This window comes from Vanacampus margaritifer, chromosome 1, assembly GCF_051991255.1.
Source record: "Vanacampus margaritifer isolate UIUO_Vmar chromosome 1, RoL_Vmar_1.0, whole genome shotgun sequence".
Lineage (NCBI taxonomy): Eukaryota > Metazoa > Chordata > Actinopteri > Syngnathiformes > Syngnathidae > Vanacampus > Vanacampus margaritifer.
In genome coordinates, this window is record NC_135432.1 from 27,947,068 (window position 1) to 27,969,301 (window position 22,234).

The 22,234-nt window shown below is 38.2% G+C and overlaps 1 protein-coding gene across 2 annotated transcripts in view; it reads left to right on the forward strand.

Moving 5' to 3' along the window:
- nphp4 (nephronophthisis 4) overlaps positions 1–22,234 on the forward strand; it is a 135,914-nt gene that overhangs the window by 98,024 nt on the left and 15,656 nt on the right. For both annotated transcript variants that reach the window (XM_077549301.1, XM_077549309.1), the window contains exons 18-22: positions 5,679–5,813; positions 10,648–10,844; positions 12,993–13,201; positions 19,989–20,178; positions 20,890–20,973. In XM_077549301.1, the coding sequence (XP_077405427.1) occupies positions 5,679–5,813; positions 10,648–10,844; positions 12,993–13,201; positions 19,989–20,178; positions 20,890–20,973 (815 nt within the window). The remainder of the gene's footprint in view (positions 1–5,678; positions 5,814–10,647; positions 10,845–12,992; positions 13,202–19,988; positions 20,179–20,889; positions 20,974–22,234) is intronic.

The window sequence follows — 22,234 nt, forward strand, 5'->3', positions numbered from 1 at the left end:
CGATCTAACGATGATTGCACAGTTTTCTTCTTTTTTCATCATAAATGATGTGGTAGCACTGTATGGCATCATTCAATTGATTTGCAACCTTTGTGCGTGTGTGTGTGTATATTTGGGTCTTGCTGCTCGAAGAGTGCGATGGCGTCTTCATGGGGACAGGCGTTTCTTCCTCCTCCTCCTCGACACGTTGCTGAGCCTGGGTGAGCTCTCACAGCGCCAAGCGTCGGTATTAGCGGCGGAAAGAAGCACTACTCGGAAAAAGCCGCGCATACAAAATCTAACTTACAGCATCTCTTTCCGAACATTTTTCGACATACTGTACGCGCAGACATGTTCGTATGTACCGTTGTTCGTAACTCGAATGTTCGTAAGTAGGGGAGTGTCTGTACTGTAAAGACAGTTAACAAGAAGACGAAAGTGCGAGGAAGACCTAAGATAATGTTGATGGATGTAGTGAGGGAAGACATGAGGGTAGTTGGTATTAAAGAGGAGGATAAAGAAGGTAGACTTCGATGGAACCGGGACAAGGCAAAGTGTTTCTGGAAGAAGCTAGATGACCCACCGAAAACTCACACAAGTCAAGGGAGAATGTGCAAACTCCACACAGGGAGCCCAGAGTTGAGATTTCAACTCGTGTTGAATCAGTTTATTTCACTTCTAAATGCATCTTTCTCTTGCTCTGCCAATAGACCAGGATGATTATTTTCTCTCATGCACATAAGCAAACAGAAAGTATATACAGTATCTGCCTCTCCACAGTAGAAAAAGCGACTTTCTCCAAACATGTCATATCTGCAGCAGCCTGATAAGCCCCGGAGAGCGTGTTGCAGCTGGAGAGAATCAGAATCCGGCTGAAAGGTGCCATAAGTGAAACAAATTCCAAGTGGAATTTACCTAACAATTAGTTTATCTTAAGGACTCCCCCAAGGGCTGATCATACAGTATGTCTTAGCTTCACTCTATCAACCTTGTTTTTAGCCTTGAGGTGAGAGGGAGAATCTGCTTATTCGGAAAGGTCAGTGGCCTGGAATCGGGAGGCAGGAGAAATTGATTATTTCAGACTGCTTTGAAAGTCCCTCGGTGCTTGCTCTCATTTGTTCTTGGGCCAGTAAATTGCTGGTTTGTTGTGGCCTTAACCTCAAGAACTGCCAGCGGAGCAAAGTGGAGTGGGTCAGCAGGGTGCCGCCCACAGCGATTATTGTCATGCAACATTGCCAAATTATCAATAAATGTGATGGAGTTCAGCCCCCCTGCTATTTTGTTCCCATTACTCATTTCAACATAGAGGTTTAATCGGGTGTTCCCTTTGAATATTATTTACGGGTGGGAATTGCAGAATATTTGATATGATATCATATTATTTTGGAAAGAAAAAAAAAACACAATGCAATAACTAAATAATAATTGATACTGGAAGACAGCCATCTACAATACATTACAGTACAGTATCAATGTAACAGAAGATGGAAACTTGTTTCTCATTTTCTTTGTGTTTGTCTTTTTCTTTTTTTATTTCATGTATATATAAAAAAAAAAACTGGTAATAAAAGTACACATGTACAAATTTGTAAAGATAACACCCGCATGTGGACTGACCAATAGTGTAGGTTTGTGAAGAACTAACAATTATACTTTTTTGTATCATTATAAATTATTTTATTTTATAGAGGTGTATTAAAAATTACAGAAAAATAGGGCATTTGCAGCATAAACTTTATATTGGATTATAGTCTAATATGTTTTTAAGCACTATACGTGCACATCTAATGTTACAGAAATGCATGTAGACTTTAGACCAGGGGTCTCCAACCTTTTTTCCACCGCTACTTTAAAAGGAACCCCGACTGTAATTACAAGTTTGCTCTACATTATTTATTTGGTTGTAACTAACATAACTATGAGATTGATTTTTCAAAAATAATTTTTATTTTAATACATTTTGTAGAAACTTTATTTGGACGTACGCCATTGGTTTTCGCAACGCATTCAGTGTGTCATGACGTAGAATGGCGGCGTCTCTCTGCCGAGCAATGTGAAATATATATATAAAGAAAGCAAGGTAAGCCTCCATAGTGTTCCTAAAGGGACGATCAAAACTCATGAATGCATCTTGTGAATGACGAGAGCGTGGGGGAGGGTGACTCACTCTTCCAATCGCATGTTTTTAGGAACGCCACGAGGCTTAACTTGCTTTCTTGATAGGCGTTTCACATTGCTCGGCAGAAAGCCAGCCGCCATTCTACGTCTTTAGGCACTGAATGCGTTGCAACGTAAATAACAACGGTGGCGTACGTCCAAATAAAGTTTCTACAAAATGTATTAAAATAAAAGATTTTTGAAAAATGAATCTCATAGTTATGTTATTAACAACCAAATAATAATATAGAGCAAACTTGTCATGACAGTCGAGGTTCCTTTTAAGAAAAACAAAACAGCAGCGAGCTACTCATGTTTCACAACATTACTTTTATTGCCAATTTTTTGTTATATTGCTTTTACTTCAAACACAACAACAAATCAACACACGCTGGTCACAAAATGCATACGTAGACATATAAATTTTTTTTTACCAAAATTATGCTGAATATGCAAGCGCAACATCTCAAAAGCATTACTTTTTAAATAAACGCTTGTGCCTGGTTGGCTACTTCCTCGAGCCAGGACGTAAGCTATTATCAGTGGTATATGCAAATTTCACTGTGCCAATACACGCTCCTGATTGGTGGGCTGCTTTCACGCTCGTTCCTGGTTGGCTGCTTCCTCGAGGCTCAGTTTTGAATGTTGTGTTTACAAACAGCAAGGGACATTTTTCAATTGAAAATCTGTCCGTGAGCTAATTAAACTACACCGCGAGCGATGTTATTGCCTTTATAGTTTGCTTTGAAATGTAAAGTGTAATCCATAGTTTAATGGGGACTTCAGGAATCATGCAACCCAGATGTTGACATCCATGTCAACGAGATGAGTATTTGATCAGGCAGTATGATTGGGACTATTAAATATTTTATGGTGATAGATAGTTAATTAAAATGCTTAAAAGATTTAACCAATGGATTATAATTGGGTCCATTATCAAGCCATTTGTTTTATTGTGGGCAAATAGTACTTGATGTTCTTCATATTGCATTCTTGCAGGCTTTCTTACTTAATCCCATCCGTCACCAAAACAATTCTATGCACAAAAGAAATTAACTGAAAGACCTATAATGAGTCATTGAAGCGTCCGTCTTGATGGTTTTATTATGAATTGAAGATGTTTAAGCAGAAGTAATGTCCTCATAGCAGTATTTGGGGAAATAGAACGCAAACAATTACATGTGCAGAGTGGGAAGGCGGTAAAGGCTGATGGATGATGAAGGCGATGCTTTGAGACGGCAGACACCTCCACCATTAATCTACACAACTGCTGTCTGTGTTCATGGCAACCCCAGGCTCCTATTATTCATTAAGATGTTGCCCATTATCAGTTTGTTGCTGTAGTCTTCCTTTAAAACATTTGGAGGGTGCTTTTGATGCAACTTCTAACAACTCCTATGCTCACTTAGCTCTGAGTTCTAGGTGGTAAAGCCACTTCACCGATGCAGTCACCGTATTTCATATGGAAGCATCCTTGAAGTGTTATACAGAACCTCTTTGCAAATGTTAAAGCAACTTCTCATCCAATTAAACAACTCCTTTGGTTATGTTTTGACCGTTCAAAGTTAAGAATTTAATGGAGGCATTGTGTATAAGTACCCTGCGTTTAACAGGGCTTGAAACAGATTTAGACCTTTTAGTCAGCTATGCAGACTCCAAATGTTGGCCCGGGTGTGTCACTAAATATTTCAGATGCACATTACAGATTCTTCATTCAAAGTAATCCACACCTTCTTGTACTCCTGGAACAACAGATCCCCTTAACAACAGGATCCTCAGGGCATCGAGAGCAGGCTTGTTGTCAATTGGTGAAGCAGCAACAGACTGTGTTGTCTCTTCTAACGCACTAAACCAGGGGTGTCCAAAATGTTACCTTCAAGGGCGCATACAGAAAAAGCCTTTCAATCAAGCTAGCAATTCCAGCTGCCTTTGTGTTTTTGTTATTTCTAACACCAGTTAGAGGTGATAAAGCAAACAGTTTGGGATTTTTCATGATTTTGGGGTGGCCCACAGCCCTCTATTCCATTAGAATAAATCTGCCCCTGCCCTGATCAGATCTCCACATTTACAATCAAAGCAAGAGTAATTGATCATTAGATGAAACAAATTAAAGGATCTTAATCATTAATGTTATGTGTTAACAAATCAAACCTTGACACTGACAGCAGAAAGTGGAAAACATTTTTGTTTCTGAAACTGAAATATCTTAATTCATGATGCATCTTAAAAAAGAAATGCTATCTGTTCCTATTTTAGCTATCTCTAGTTGAGGATAAGTGGTTTGGATAATGAATGGTTGGATAGTTTCTTTGCATATCTTGAAAAGCTCTGGAAGTCAAATGTATTATTATTAGTAGTTGTCAGATGCATTGCACCCATTGGTGTCGCAACCTTAACGTTATTCAACACCCGCACCCAGTAGTGTTGCAGGCCGTGTCAACTGTTATTTTCTATATATGGTGAGGACCACTACAAAATGGACAGCGGGCCACAAATAGCCCGCGGGCTGTAGTTTGGACACCACTTCAAGGCCAGAGGAATCCTATATAGACCTGGTGGCTAATCCTCTGGTCCAGAGTGAAGGGGGAAATGTATAGTTTGGGTTTGAAATCTAACTTTTGTGATAGTAGTCCTGCAACTTTTTCTGACACACCTTGTGACTAAATAAGGTGTTTTATGTTTAAATTCTGTTCATAAATTATTCATTTTTCACCCTAGTAGATTATCTGCGGTAAAGGGTTTATGATGGTACAAGATGAATGAATCAATCAATTATTCACTGTTCACCCTGGAGTCCAAATTTATATTTATATGTCTTAAAAATGGCATCAGGATCTGTCATAGAGCTGAAAGACTGATGATGTATGAGACATTTTAAAATTAAAATGTTTTTTTTTTTAAGACACTGATGATGCCACCTCCAGGAAGCAAGATTCAGTTCATATCAAACATCTTGGCTTTGCTCTACTGCAGAAATGGCACTGATTATTCAGCCAGGAAACATTAACCATCAATCAGAATGACAGTCATCATGTTATCGGATAATTTCAGTCTGCAACCAAATTTAACATTTTATTTACTCTATGACAGCATTTCTATAAATGGATCCATTTTGTTTCCTGAATTTGTGCTATTTTGTTGCTGACAGAGTAAAAAGCTATTCCACATCATTATTATAGGAAAAACACTAGTTTTCATTTCCCCACGCTCATAAGAAAATGTGCAATATCAATGTAGCTTAAGGAAAAACTAATATTTTTTACAGCCTGTAAAAGAGTGTCACTTTCAAATGACTCTTATTTTCTAAAGCGTTTTAGAAGACATGTTTGATTTGATATTGCATGCCCTTTGACTACCAGGCTAATTTTGTTTGAAAGTTCGGGGTCATTGCGCAATGATTGCGATCTGAACATTTGCCCTTTAGAATGAAATAAAAGTGCTTTTAAGCTTTTCTTTGACCTTCTCATATTGAGTAGCTCTTTGAGGTATAAAACGACATGCCTTTGAATATCTTAACTAGAGATGGTCTTTCTCCCTTAAAGGGTCCCAAGCAGATCCGAGTAAGAGAAGGACAGCAGAACGTATGCAGTCTCATTCTCTCATCATCATCCCTCGTGAGGTCACTGGTGGCTTCACAGGGGGGAGCCTGTCTACCAGAAATATTCTCCGACTTAATGGTAAGTCAGCACTGTAAACCAGAGCCGACAGTCTATATTTAAGTCCTAACACGTATGCTTTCTTTGGTATACATTTCAACATACGTATATCAAAGTACCTCTGTGTGTGTATCCTTGCAATTAGCAATCAGTGTCTTTCACTCCCAAACCGCTGGCTGCCTTGATCAAGCCAACCAGATCAATTCCACATTGTGGCTGTTGGCTGCACCACTGACCCACTCAATTTTCAGCCTAATTGAGCCTGCAGAAGCATCTCTGGTGGCGAGCCACAAGCTTGCTGTGTGTGTGCGTGCATGCGCATGCATATCAGTGCGTGAGCGTGTGTGTATGCCGAGTCCAAGCAAACGCACAAACTAAAGAAACCACTTTTTCTCTCACTTAAACAAGCAATGGCTAGTCAAGAGTGTAGCGTGTGATGATGCTAAGTGTGCACTGGAATGTCTAAAATGAGCACTCACACATACAGTATACTTGAAAGGCACTTAGTGGGGCTCAGACCTCAGCCAAGGCCTAGCAGCCACGAATATGGATTAGCACCAAATTGTGTGCCTGCATTACTGCTTTTGACAAGGTGTTTCTCTTAGGATGCATACGTTATTTTGCTGAGAAATTAAGGAAAGGGCTCAAAGTAAAAAAAAGAATTTAAAAAAAGGAATACATTTCAATTAGAGCTTAATCACGTCTTAGAATTTTGATTAATCATGATTAATTACTCAATTACAAAGGCTTTTTATCAACATTATTTGCCTGCCAAATTTGAAAAGCACCTGTTATGTGTTAATTATTTCTACATTTAATGTTATGAGGATGTCTTTCACATTTTTGATCCACTGCACGCTCTCATCCTTTTTTTCTCTTCTTTTTCTAATAAATTAATTACTTGCATAATTTAAAATGAAAAAAAGGACCCCGATATTTTGACAAGAACAAATAATCTGAATGTCATACGCAAACATTTATTAAATGCTTTACTTGCATGTAGTTATGTTTATTGCTCAGACTTAACCTGTGTTCAGAATTAATAGTGTGATTGATCTGTATTAAAACATGATTAATGCAATTTTTTTTTTTGATTAATCAATGACTTAATGCTTTAACTTTGACAGAACTAATTTCAATAGATATTTGGAACTAAGTAATCAAAAGTAATCAAATCGTTACAATTACAAGAATTATGTTTTTTTGGTTACAGTTTAATTTACAATCTTAATGTTCTCCTACTTTGCTGAATTGTTGGGCAAAATTCACATTCCATAGCTCTACAATGATGTGTGTGTGACATCATCATGATTTCATTTGAAGTCCTTGTTCCAAGTGGGCTACAACCAAATGGTGCTGAATACATAAATTATGGAAGCTTACGGGTATACATAGAAGAGGTCATAATTATTGTTGTTCTGATACCGTTTTTTGGCCCCTGATACCGATTCTGATACCCAGCCGATACCGATACCTAAGTTGTTTTTTCTCAACATGAAAAAGCTCTCCTGCCATTGGTTCAGAGCATACAAGGGCCAATAGGATATCTTAGCCCGGCATGCAGTGAACATGTCACACATCAGTGATTGCCGTGCATGAGCAAGACACAAGATGCTGCATCCAAAGTCCTATATTAGCGTCAGAATTAATGGTATCAGCATGTTACTTGTAAGTACTCACCGATACTGATACTGGTGTTTTAATGCAGAATCGGGGCCTCTGCTGATACCAGTATTGGTATCGGAACAACACTACTCATTATAAAGTGGAATCAAATTGGAACATTCACTGAAACTAAACTGTAATATCAAAACTGCAATTATTTCTATTCACATCTCGTACTATTGTCCGAACACATTCGGCATGCTGCTTTGTTGACCCACCAACATAAAAACTAAATTAGTTACAGAGACCTACCTGTAAAATCAACCAGCTTTGAGCTAGAATTTATTATTGATCCATAGGAACAAAATATAATAAGACCATTTCACACACTACTTATTACAAAAAGAAAAGGAAAATTTAGGTCATGTTAAATGTATATACCAATCAAAGGCACTTGCTGGCTTAAAGTCCAAATTATGCTTAATCAGACTTTACATGCACCTTATTTAATTTTGAACATGGTTTAATAGGCTTCTTTGACTCATCAAGTTGCTGCAAAAAGCATGACTAATGTTTTTATCCAGCTCTCACTGACATACTGTAGCGTATGATATAAAAAAATACCATCTAAAGTATGAAATAGCTGGATGCTTTACAAAGCTGCACAAATGTTTTAGTGTTCCTATTTTTAGCTGTAATGTGGGGCCACAGGCAGTGGCGTGTTGACAAGTGTGCACTCCTTTCAGGATAGGATGCAAATGAAACTTGGCAGTGACGTCCATGACAGCGCAAGTTGTCGATGCTGGGTTCTAACACATTTGCGTGAAGTGATGAGAGATGTCAAAGGTCCTGACCCTGGACTTTCAGGCTGGATTTATGATACATTGCAAGAAAAAAGTACGCATTTCAGTGCTAGTGCCTATATATCCGATATGGGTAAAATATGTAATATATTATTACATGTTACATTACATATTGTGTAATGGCCATCTTAACTTCCCCATTTTAAGTGATTTTTGTCACTTATAAGTTTTCTGGACATTACTCAGTCATATTTGTACCGCATAGAATAAATCCTGCTAAAAGCTTTCTCTCCAACTCCTTGCTAACTTTGTTTGCTACTGTTTGTCTGGATTGTGGCCAATTAGGCTCAGACAGTTTTACTCCCTCTGGGATTTGAACCCAGCTCTCTGAGTGTAGCGGCACACACAGCTAACTTTAATGCAGTCTGTGTGGGACTGATTCCTGCTCTTCGGGCTATATTGTCTCAACTCTTGGTGGAGCAACCCTATAAAATATGAGCGCTGCCTGTCAAATCTGCCCTTGTGCTCATTCTCACATCAGCTTGAGCACTTTTCCATTTACACCCTTCAGAGGCTGTTGTAAGTTACACACTCAGGGAAAGTGCAACATCATATTGCACTCGGAGTTTGGATGCATTTACAGTATACAGCACACGTACAATCATATTATAAAAGACACTTCCAAAAAGATGTCAATTGTATTTAAACTGCTGCTGTCATTTTTTTCTTTCTTTATTTTTTTATTTTTTTTACTGCAGTCTTATGCAGTATGCCAACCAGAGCTGTCACAAACAAAATCTTTTTGTAATTGATTAACCTATTGTTTATTCCATCGATTAAATAATGGGCATTCACAATTTTTTGTGGTCGATCCAACCACCACTGGCATACATTTTTAGACGGACATGAAGGCTTATTTCTCCAGTCAGACCACAATCACCCTTTGACCACTGTTTATGATTTCAATAATCTACTTACTGTAAAGCAGTGTGGCCACACAGAGACTGAACAAAAGTATATATTTTTTGGGAGTGTATCGAAAAGGCACTGTGAGTCGGCAAAAAAAAAAAAAAAAAAGCGTTATAGTTAGAGATTTTGGTGCAAGTAGACCAGCTAGTATGCCACTCACTAATTACAACAGCTTCATTCATCATAATGGCGTAATGGCAAGTTGTGTATTCAATCATTTATTTTTCTTTGTTTCTGTGCTAAAGCATTTAATTATGCCAAAGTAAAAACGCTTTTTAGCGCAAAAAAAGGTTGGGAACATTTTTTGACAGACCTCCAATATTCATTGAGTCATAATAAAAGTATTCTGATTACCGGTGTATTATTTTCATTTATTTATGTAAGTTGTAATTAAAAACACGAGCCGGGGCGGTCCGCATATTCCGACGGGTGGACGACGCATCCGCTGGTTCTCGGCATTTTCAAATTTCAATTGGGTTTGATCTTTTTCACGGATTTAAATGAGATTTAAAAGTCTCAGGAAAAGTACACGTTCCAGGATTTCTTCTCAGTCGCTGTTCTTAGTAAATCACGTCACTTTGGTGTGTTTGTATTCATTGTCATCTTATGTGTGCTGAGTGTGTCAGAAGTCTGGATGGGAGAATACACGTAGATGAAAAGTGTGCAGACCCAGGAAAAAGGTCTTACACGAGTGGGAGAATATGGCCCATAGACAGTAGGTATATGAACCCGAGTGTAAATGGTTGTATGTGATTGACTGCTAACCAATCCAAGGTGTCTGCCTTTTATCCACAGTCAGTTGGGATAGAATCCAGCTTCCTCACAATCCTGAGCAGGATAAGCGGTAGAAAATTGATGGATTTGAACCTAATTTAAATATGACTAGCCGTTGCGTGAGCTGCCATTACATTGACTAAACCCCCAGTTTACTTTTACAGCTTCACACTTTTTCTGTGTACTGAGGCTAAAAATACACAACGCAAAGAGGCAATGATGTGAGTAGTCCCCTGTTTCAACTTTGGTCATGTTGGAATGTTGGGTAAAGTGCAGGATTAGGCAAATTCTCTTGTCAGAGCGTCTACAGCAACACGGGTGATTTGCATGATCCAGTCTAAATCATAATGGATTATTTTGCTGACAAATGCATTCTGCCAATAATTAAACACTTGCTCTTGCGGTGAATGCATGGCTTGGTAGGGGTTTGCGGGTGATTTAGAATGGAGCTGCGGAGCGTGTGTATGTAGTGCCACGAGTCGGGCTCTGGCCCAGTTGTAGTAGTGCCAGTTGTTTGACTGCCCTCATGTCTGTGCACAAGCTGTTGGTTTTTGTGCTCCAACAGTACTTTATAATTTGTTTGCGCCTTTCTCCCCTGGACATTTGGCGAGATTTTGGAACATATGGTGGAGACAACAAAGTGATTAGAAGTGATTCTGTTCAGTAAATACATTTCATGCTTGCATATGGTTTCTGCTTCATAGTGAGGAACACTGCGCATGCCCAGAGACTGCGGGTACAAGAGGAAGGTGGGCCACCGTACAGCAGCATGATCAGCGACGACACCATCTTTTCTGAGGAAAAGAACAAGCTTGACAGTGGCCATCGCAAGCTGGAGTGTATGGCCGCAGTGCACCAGAAGGAGGGCAACAAGGAAGCTTATAAAACCTCTCATGTTATGGTGAGCTCACACTGCATTTCTGGAGTGTGCCTCGTGTCAATTGGAGCTCACTGTCCTATAATGAAAGCCTATAAATAGTTTGTTGTCACTTAAATAGACGGCAGACAAAGAAACCGCTTTCATTTTGGCTCTAAAACACTCGCAAGGGAGGTTTCATGGAGACACGCGGCATCTGCCTGGGAGGCTTCCATTTTTACCATTGTTACGATGGCGCGCCCTTCAAGCTCCTGTGCTTTACTGACTGTACAAGTAGGTTTTAATGGTTCCTCTGTCTGTAGGTACAGCTTGTTCTTTCATCCATGGGTGCACATAACTAAATGTCATTTTGCCAGTATTGTGTCTCATTCTCACACATTTTGTACATTACACTTCCTGTGTTACGCCTGTTGGTTTTATTTCACACAGCCCTTACAGCCAGTTAATTCCTTGTAAAATATTAAAAACTCCTAGTTGACATAGTTTCTTCAGCACATGCTGTCTCGTTTTCCATGCCTTACAATTTAGACTGGCATTCACAACACTTTTTTGAAACATTTTTCAAGGTTTAGCCAAATTATGTGGGGTACTGTACAGCAGCTTCCCACAAATTTGAAATCAACTTGGGTGGGTGGACTCTTGGAAGGCGGGGCTTCTCAGTCCTGTTACTTGCGTCTCCTCTAACCCTAATGATCCACAAGTGAGTGACGGCGAACTAATGTTACATGCAGTATATCTGGTTGCGACACTTTAAAAAAAAATATATATATATATATATATATATATATATTATTATTATTATTATTATTATCAAAAAAATATATATATATTTTGTACAATTTTCTTGAAAACTTCTTGGGTGTTGGCCAGTTTACTTGGTTGGCCCGCCCAAGTATTAACATGACGTGGGAAACACTGCTGTACAGTATATATTTTTCCCTCAAAAGTATCATTGTGCATGCACCAATAACAATACCGATACCACTAGTACTTTTGATACATTTAAAAAAAGAAAAAACAACCGATAATTTTAAAGAAGACCTATATGTCCTAATAGAGCATTTTTCCTAAACCTTTTAAGCCCGGGTGCCCCCCAACTCGGGGCCTCTCGGACTTTGAAGAAGAAATTGTGTGAAATTGTGCACTAATCATGAAAGAATATAATGATGTTGCACATCAAATTAAACTGCAGAACTGGGGCTACAATAATATATATTGATATATATTGATATATAAATATCAGCCATTTTTACATGCCCTAAACACAGCTCAAACGCCAACTTATTTAATTATAATTTAAATATATAAATCGGTATTGCGCCACACAGGGATAAAACTCGGCTCTCCCGCTGTGCTACTTCATGCGAAACACACAAGCGACCCATCTCAACAAATCTCACAAGTGTTCCCTTTATTATGACACAATAATTATTCAAATAGACCTTGTGGTTGCAGAGATATCCACTTATTATTTTGGGTGTGTAATTTTTCGAGCAAAAGCCTGAAAAATAGCTTAGGGCTTAAAGGGTTAAAATTGAATGAAATTAATTTCTAGTTCTTGGTCATAAAATAGCCACAAGAGGGCGGCTGACACAGGTATGGGCTGCCATCTTGATTACCGATCCCTTTGAATTAAGGCCTGGTATCAGCCTCATACCGATACCTGCTATTGTTACTTGCTCATCCCTACCAATAACCATTATTTTGTTTTTTTTCCCCCCGAGAAGACTTTATTAATTGTGTTTACAAATTCAATTTGCAAAAATCTACAGTTGAATAATACCACGTTAATTTGTTGATAATTATTTTGCATTAAACAACGGTTTATAACAAACCTATTTTTAGCATTCATTCTAGATTTATTTCTATTTGTTACATTATTCTAATTATATATCATAAGAGTAAGTCATTCTATCATTTCATACATTTTTGTATGTCTACAATAAAGCACAATACTGCCTGTAAGGTAAAGTTCTTGCTATAAGCAATCTACAGCTGATCCAAACAGTGTAGTGATTTAAAAAAACTAAAACAATGAACACTGTCTCATCATTTAATACTTTGTACAGCATAATTTGATGTTGAATCGCAGGCAATACTAATGTATATTATAATCATTTCTATCGAACATTGCAATTTTGCTCAGCTTTTGTAATTCATGTTTGGTTTTAGGGTGGCACTAAAGAAGTTCCTCCTTCGAGCACCTTTTATGAAGATCTCAACAAGGCGGAGGGCATCAACAACATGCTTTGCCATGCCATCACCACCCTGCATCAAGTCTTCGCCAGCCTCGGCACTGCTGAGTACATGGAATTTGTCCTGAAAAACCCTTTCAACTCGCCTCAGACAGTCACCATCCACAGCAGTGATCCTGAGCTCAGGTAAGGTTCCATCATTCACTTTTTTGTTTTTCGCTGACAGATAAAATGTGCCCAATCTTGTGTCCCAAATCCAGCAGGCCGACTGTGAGCATGTGTCCCATTTAGTATGTGTTTGAGTGTTTACTATGTGCAACACGCTTTGCCCTGAAATAAAAACATGTTCACACTTTGTGGATGTGTTCCCAAAGGTGGCGAGGAACCGACGGAAATACTTACGATTCCAAGTTGTTAACAAGGTTCACACGCCCATTCCATTGTGTAAAAGGGAAATATAAACAAACCTTTTTTCTTTTTTTTGCTATCCAATAGTAGACTTTACCATCATAGTCTGAATTTAGATGCACTGAGACAAACACATCATCACTGTTGCAGAGGTCTGTAAAAGAGCATAATGATATATGATTGAGTGAGGACAAAAACAATTTAATTTAGTGGTGTCAAACTTTATTCACAAAAAGCCAGTGACAGGATTAACATGTATTTGCTATATTAAAATGACGTTTTTTTTAAACATAAATTAATCTAAACTAATTGGATATTATTATTTTTTAAATGAATCAAATTCACTTGCGCTGCACGGAAATATCTGTCAATTTTTTACAGATGCAAACTATGAACATGCTGGAGGATTCAAATTAAAACATAGACTTTAGTACTTATCTTTAAAAGGTATAATATATAAAAACTTTCCATTTTCTTTGTTAACGGCATTTTGTGAGAGCTGGATACCTGGCATATTTTCTTGGCAACATGTTTGTTTCTGTTTTGCCATTTTGGCATTGTAAATAAAAATCTGTTTTCAACAATTGCCTTGCCTGGGTAAGTAAAGGTTAAACATTTCTGGGGTGATTCAGAAAGTGTTGTGTTCTTGTATTCCTATTTTATGGTGGAACCCCGATGCAGCAGATACAGTCAAAACAGCCTAGGCCCCAGAATTGAACCCTGTGGAACACCATACGTTCCCTTATACATGTGAATTCATATTGCATATAGTCATACAAGCAAGAAATCATGCGATGCACCATCACAAGTCACAAGTCGACAACTGAGCGCACCGAATTCCCTGCAGCACAGATGGGCCAAGCAATGTAGTGTGATCACCTGCAGCCAATGATGGCCAAGTGTCATCACAAATCATTTGAGTTGGGTGTGCGTCTTGACCTCTACCGAACCCCTGAGACTGACTCACTGCTATAGACTTGCTCATAGTGAACTTTAGAAACACTGCAGGATGTCAGATTAAAAACAAAGAGGTATATGTAGTGTGATAACAACATACAGTACACCAATAATTTGCCCCCAAATAATTGTTTTTGTACTGCTAATAAACAGCATTTATTATAGAGTGAGAAAAATTCATACAACATAAATAAGACAATGAGTCTCTAACTGAGACTATGACATGTTATCACAAAGCAATAACAAATGGTGACACGATACAACAAATGTGCACGAGAACTCTGCGGTAAACAAGCAGGTAACCACTACACAGTAGTGGTGTGTTTAAAAATAGCAACAATCTGCACGTGAAGGGGTCACACAATATTGGCCAAGAAATACTGCATAAACAAAACTGCACAGGGCTAATATGTCCAATAACAAATACTAACTTAAATACTGTACACACAGTTACTGCTCACACTCAACTTGTCGTACAGCAGAAAGAGAAAATGAACGAGGGTGGGTAAGGTCACATGCAGAAGAGTTGATCTGACTGACCAGACCATATACTTTCAACTCGCTTTAACAGTCACTCCAAGTACAACGTGTTTTAGGCTTGTGCTACATCGTTCAGACATTACATCAACAAACTTGCCTTTAGACTTTATTTTGTAACAGCAAGACAGAGATGATCTAAGGAAATCTTATCCATCAAATTAAAAGTATGCATTCTACATAGTATATAATACTTACTGAAGTGCAGTACCAAAATGTGTGTACGGTTGCATGACAAGGGTGACTTCTACTTGACCTTTTATTTTCAAATATGGCTGATGAGCTTCACACTTGCATTTGATTATTATTTTTTTTCCTTCTAAGGAGAGCTCAGTATTGTTCATTCGATTTGACATCATCATTGCTCTCCTTTTTTAAAAAAAAATAAATAAATTAAAAAAATGTTTTTTTTTCTCTTTTTTTTTTAAAAATATATATACATATATATACATATACACACATATATATATATATATATATATATATATATATATATATATATATATATATATATACTTTTTTTTGTATGCGTATGTGCGTGTGTGTGTGCGTGCGTGCGTGCGTGCGAGCGTGTGTGTATTCATCAGTTCACCTAAAGCCCATTAAAAAAAAATCCCATACTAATAATATCATATAATAATAAATTGCCAAATGCAGAAACATCAATGTAAGTTATCACGATGTAGTGGCTCTCGCTAACAGACAGAATTAAGTAACCAGAATTAGGTTAAAAAATTCTATATACGTAGACCATGTTTCTATAAATTTTGATATTTAGTTTTTATTTGAGGCAGATATTTTTTCCATTAAAATGTGATTTATGAGGAGGTTAGACCATTGGTCGATATTCAGAATTTGTTTATTTTTCCAGTTAACAAGAATTGTTTTTTTAGCGATAGTAAGGGCTACAAGTGTAGATTGAAATTGTTTATGTGGTAAGTCAGTTGTTGTTAGGTCACCTAGCAAACACAAGTTTGGAGATAAAGGTATCCTACAGTCCAAAACAGCGGAAAGTTTTTCTAAGACTTTAGTCCAGAAATACATAACCGGAGTACATAACCATAAAGCATGAACATAAGTGTCTGTAGTGTTTTGTAAACATTGGAGACAAATGTCGGAGTCTGAGAGTCCCATTTTCTTCATCATATATTGAGTAATGTATGTTCTGTGAATAATTTTATATTGGATAAGTTGTAAATTTGTGTGTTTTGTCATTTTAAATGCGTTTTCACAAACTTGAATCCAAAAGTCAGATTCCGGTGCTATAGACAAGTCTCCCATTTCGAGATGGGTAAAGACATTTTATCAGTATATGAAAGTAACTTATATATTTTTGAAAGTTTTTTTGTTGTTGTCGGAGAAAGCTTGTTAATATCTTTAGCTAAAACAGGCGGTTGGAGCGTACCCCGAAGTGTTGGAATTTTTTTCTTTATCATATTTTTAACTTGTAGATAATGTAAAAAATTTCCGTTTTTTATATTGTATTTTTGGAACAAGGATGTATATGATATAAACATATTATCTGAGAAGAGATGGTGGAGATGTGTAATTCCTTTCTGCTCCCACACACCTAAATAAAACATTGCATTTGATAAGGTTGCCTGTGTGGAGTATGTCAAGCAATTGGCTAATGTTGTTTTGTTAAAAAAAAAGAAAAAAGAGCACTATAGCTCAAATGACAATCATACCCAGTTCAGCATGAGGGCAGTGCAAGAATAATGCTGGTGAAATGCTGAATACCTCTAATACGGTACATATATAGCCGATGATTCCTGAATCTCCCGCACCTGGTATCTTGCTGTGTTTATTTCCTTTGCATTGTTGTTAATCTGCACACCCTAAATCCCCTGTTAGGGATTCAGCTCATGCCCGAGTTTTGGATTAACATACATCACTTGATCAACAAAGGTTGGAGAACGCCATGGATGATTCATTATGGCATTAGCCCTGCCATCAGGTTTACGCAGTCTAATTACAAGTCATCCGTCTTTGCGTCTGTCGTTTTATAAGCTATTGCTCCTTGAAGTTTCTTTATTATTATTTTCTGAGAATTGTTGAAAATGGTAATGCCTTTTTTTTCCTTCCAACTGCTAGAAATGTATCAGGTAACAAAGAAAGTTACCACCATTGACAATTTTTCATTCTGGGGGCATTTTTCCCCGCCTACGTTTTTCAAACAAAACAAAGTTTGAATGGACTCTGATCGGACTTGGATATTAGGGCGACGCTGCTCGGTTGGCCTCCCAGTCACATAGAAGGAAGCTAATTGTCCGAATGTTGGTCCACTAGGCTGCCCTACCTCTCTGGTGTGTGCTGTGGGCACACTTCCCCAACGCCGGCAGGGTCTCCTCTTCCACAGGTGTCGTCAGGCACCTGGTGGAATGGGTGGGGGCACCCACGGAGCAGGCAGTTGCCCAACGACCTCTGCGGAAGAGGAGACCCCGCCATCAATGGATGCTTGAGTTGCTGGGGTCAGCTGCCTGCTAGGTGGGGGCAATGTAATGGTGGTGATGATGTGCACTTCCCAGCAAGCGTTGCAACGCTGTTTGTAAATAGTTGTGATGTTATGAACTAAGCTACATATACATTGCTTTTTGTTTGCATTTGTCACTTTGTTACGAGTGTGGCTTTTCTAACTCCCAACTATTGTATGATTGACTGCTGAATAATAATTTGGTCTAAAGACACAGGATGGGCAGCAGGGGTGATTTATTTATGTATGTATTTATTTGTTTAGACTGCTGGAACATGTGAATTTCCCCGTTTAACTTTAATCAGCCTTTTGCCAAAAATCAGTTGGGTAAATTTCCTGCCCACCCTAAGACTGAACAGTGCAAGCATATAAAATGTATCTTAATGTAATGACTTCATGACATAATCAAATCCATCCTGACATAGCTGGCACACCTAGTGAATCTAAAGTAAAGCAAAAACAACCAATCCATCCTCAGAAAAACAAGAACTGCAAGTACAGTAATTAGTGCACACAATATGCTGAGAAACAGACAATGTTTTAATTGGTGTCGGATAATTTAACATTCCTGTTATAATGTGGACTCACTGAGCCATTCTTAAGTTAAAATTAATAAGTAGAGATAGTTAAGGTTCGATTTTCAGTTTGAAGCTGCTTCTGCTCGGCTTAAAAAATGTACTCAACATATAAAGTACAATAACAATTGTTTTTTTTTCACACATTTGGACTTAAGAAAATGGAAAATAGTAGTGACTTGTCTTCATTAAACCATATTCTTTGAGAGCACTAAATATTGATTGAAACGATGGATGGATATTTCTAGGAGTAAATAATGATATACAAGCAACATTTATAGGAATATTTTGCCCCTGACACTTTTGGATAATTAAACAAGGCACCGCTCTAATGAACCCAGGAACAGTTATTGCTGTTCTTGAGAAACAAATGGAACAGGAGGTTTAAAATAGTCAATAGTTCAGTTATGGGGTTCTTTTTCTTTCCGGAAGAGTGGTATCACTGTGTATTTAGCCCAAAAAATTGGCAAACAAACAAAAATATATAATATAATATATAATATATGGAAATAATGTGGACTGTTAGTACATTTGCATTAGTTGATACAGTATGTGTCCCCTATAGCTTTTAGGAATACCAGTTCTGTCATTAACCATCTACTACCCGACAAAAGAAAAGAGGGGAAGGGGAAATAAATCAATGGTGTTTGAAAATGTGTGCGCTATAGATGCCCAGACCCTCAACATGAAATTCTGCGCCACAACAGTACTTGGAGCTTTAGTAGCCTAACAATATCTTTGATGTTTGTAGTGTTCAGAGCCCAGAGACTCGTCGTGAGCACGCAGGACACTTTGGTCACCCCATCTACGATCCATTCATTTTCTGAGCACTTCATCTCGAAAGCATAGGCCATTGCTGTGGGCAAACTAAAACTTTTCTCCACTCTCACTGTGTGTGTCATTCTCATTAGCTTCTTTTTGTGCTTTGTCTACCCGCAGACATTCTTTTTCTGCTTGTCTTAACTTTAGACTGAGAATCTACAAGACGCAAAAGGGTAACATTTTCATTCCAAACACAGCAATGAACCCCCCACCCCAAAAAAATCCCAAATCATCATCTAGGCATATGAAATGAGGATGTCTAGTCTATGGTTGAAGTGGAAAGCAGAACTTTGAGGCATTTCTTTGATAGAATATTCTTGCGTTCCTGATGGGTGGTTGCCTTTCAAGACTTGGTGAAAAACAAGTCCCAACGTTTCAACAATTTTTTAGAGTTGAACCGTCATCAGACTTATGCCGTATTATCGCAGTTAACATACCTTAACATATCACACTAGACATATGTGCACTTCAGTAGATTTGGATGGTCTCTTCTAGCATTGTTTGTCGATATCCGCTTCACCTTTTGTTATTGTCAACAAAAAAGACAAGAGTAAGAACCTCCGCTGACCTAATTTCAACAAATATCAAAGGATTTACCCTGCAAGTCTTGCAGCGCTTTGTAAAAGGACGATGCTGGTGAGCGAACAAGTGTAACCTGACAAAGAGAAGGATAGCCACCAAAATCAGCAGTAGTCATGCGGTGACGGAACATACGTGTTGGTTTTGTTAAGCAATGTTTAGCGTTGTTCCCGGAATACTTTGGTCGTTTGCGCTTTCCTGTTTTGCTCTTGTTCACATTGGCTTGACAGCACTCTATCAGCTTCATCAATATTAACCGGTAGATACGACACACTCCTTTTGAGCCACATGCTTATGGCGATGCTCGGCCCAATGTCTACGCTTTGATGGGAAAGTTGTCCCTGCCAACGTGGCACCCACATTGGTGACAGCCTACTTTAAATATGCTCAGGTATGACAAGCTTGAAACACAAAGTCCGTGCCCATCAGTTGATGGCAAGTAAACGATGCTGAGGTGAACTGAATTGTGGCCAATTCTGGAACAATCAGACTTGAATTATCTCAAGGTTCCACTGTATCATGGTAAATATTGTTCACTGGACAGTCTTAGATATGTTGATTCCTTAATGAAACAAAAGAGCATGTTTTAATGTCACTTGTATGTGATATTCTCTCCATCCAGTGTCATCACCAAAACAAAAGAGTGGCAGTACTTTAAAGAGCTTACTAAAACACCAACTTCGTTGGAGGAGGACATGTTCCACTTGGAAGAAGGAGCTCCAGGGCCAAAGGTTTACCTCCGACCTAAAGAGAGCGTTCATATTCCGCTAAAGTATCAGAGTTTCCTGTGCGACCACAACATGACGACTCAGGTATAGTTGAGAACAAATGTTTCCTGATTTAGATTTGTGTGGCGTTATTTTTGTAAAACATGTCCAAACTCATTATTTGCATGCAGTTTTATAACACTGGATTGTATCCATGTGTCATGCTTAGTTCAAGAACAGATTTTTGCCAGTCACAGCTTGCAATGAGTCCGAATACATTTTTACACACAGACAATGTTACTTAAAACAGTGCCTTCCAGGCAAACAACATGTTTGATGTCAAAGGTTCCATTGTACTTTGTAGTATTAAATGAATACATCTGTGACATTTCTAATGAAAACTGATCATTATTATCATCTAGGCAGTTTTTCTGGTGCAGCTATTGTATTGTGTCGTGCAACTCATATTGTACCTAATTAGATTTTGCCCTTTGGGCTTTTTGATGTGAGAAGCCAGCGGGAGATGGGGAGTGTTAGTGAAATTCGCTCATATGTTATCAAACCTAAATAAATATTAACCATTGCTGATGCCATAGCTGGCTTTAGCTAGTAAATCTACTGACAGTCAGTAGTTGATGCCAAAAGGACAGTATGTCCTATTTAATCCTCATGCTCTCATCTGTTTGTGATCGTTTACATTTTTTTTCTTCCTGGCTTGAGGTGCAAAATACAAGATATCCGACACACACGTTCTCATTTGGGCTTGACAGATGATCAGTTTTGATAAGCATTCTGTGTCTTATCATATCCTCACAGGGGCCGAGCTTTCTACCTCCAAGCAAAAGTTCTAATGTGGCTAAGAAGATTCTGTCCAATATAGTTGCTGCCAAAACCATCAAGGTAAAGCGTGTGTGCTATTGTGCTGAAGATCTCCTCGCTGTAGAGGATCATGTTTACTTCCAATCTGATTTTATTCTCATCTGCAAGTCTTCTAAGATGGAACTTGCAGTGTGTAGCCTCCGCCCTCCTCCTCTCCGCCGCCGCTCCTGCAGCTTTGAAGTGCCGACTATTTCAAAAGTTACAGTAGCCAGACAAGTGAGGGTGTCAAGCAAAATTATACGCTAGGAATCACATTTATCTTGTTTATCTTACTGAACTTTTAATTTTTTTTTATCTCCAACTGGAAATGTCAGGCTTAAGCGTTAAAGTGCCTCTAAAAGGAGGACAGTTTGACACGTCTGGCTAATCTAGTTAAATGAAGCATGCACGCTAAGTATGGCTGAAGTTACTTTCCCATTTCACACACCGTTAATAATACGTAAGAAGTTGAGAGGAGGGAGAAACAATGTCAATACAGTACATTTCTATTGGATGAACTGGAGATAAGACCATGTGCTGTTTTAATCTTCTTGTGCCCGCATCAGCTTACTGCTGTCAGCAAAAATTATTTCTGCTACATAAGATTCCATTGGAACTTGTATTTTATCCCGCTCTCATTAGGCATGGGCATACATTTTAGCCTGTTTCATGAGACACTAAAGTCTTAAAAAGAGTCAATATTCATCTGATGTACTCATCCTCAGCCATGTCCACAAAGAATAAAATAGAATAAAACAAGTTTGTTTTTGTAGAAATGTATTCATTTGAGTCAATAACATTTTGATAAAAAAATTATTTTATTGTATGTATATACGTTATATGTATTATTTGTTTAGTTTGGTGTATTCAGAACCTGCCAAAACAAACCTGAATCCTGTCGAGGTGAACGAGGTCCGGTCTGAGTTAAATACGTGTCCTGTTTAAATTGACAGACTGTCAGGATGCCAGCTTTGGTCCCACTGTCAGTCAGAATATCCCCATAGCCACATATGGTCAGCACAGGCCCGAAAATCTGATACATCAATCATTTGCACAGCTGCTGTTTGGCGGTAAATCCATTTCTGTCAGTCTGAGAGTCAATAACCAAAATGCGGAATGTCACATGTTGCTTTAAATCTGTCATCTGGTGGAAATAAAGAGCCTCCACAATACCAGTATATTATATTTAATGTGTTCCGCCATGGTTCGTAGAACAGTCTATCGGTGACTAATTATGACACCCACAGCTACTAAGTATTCTTCTCAAGTGGCACAATTCAAATCTCCCTCTCTGCAGCATGAA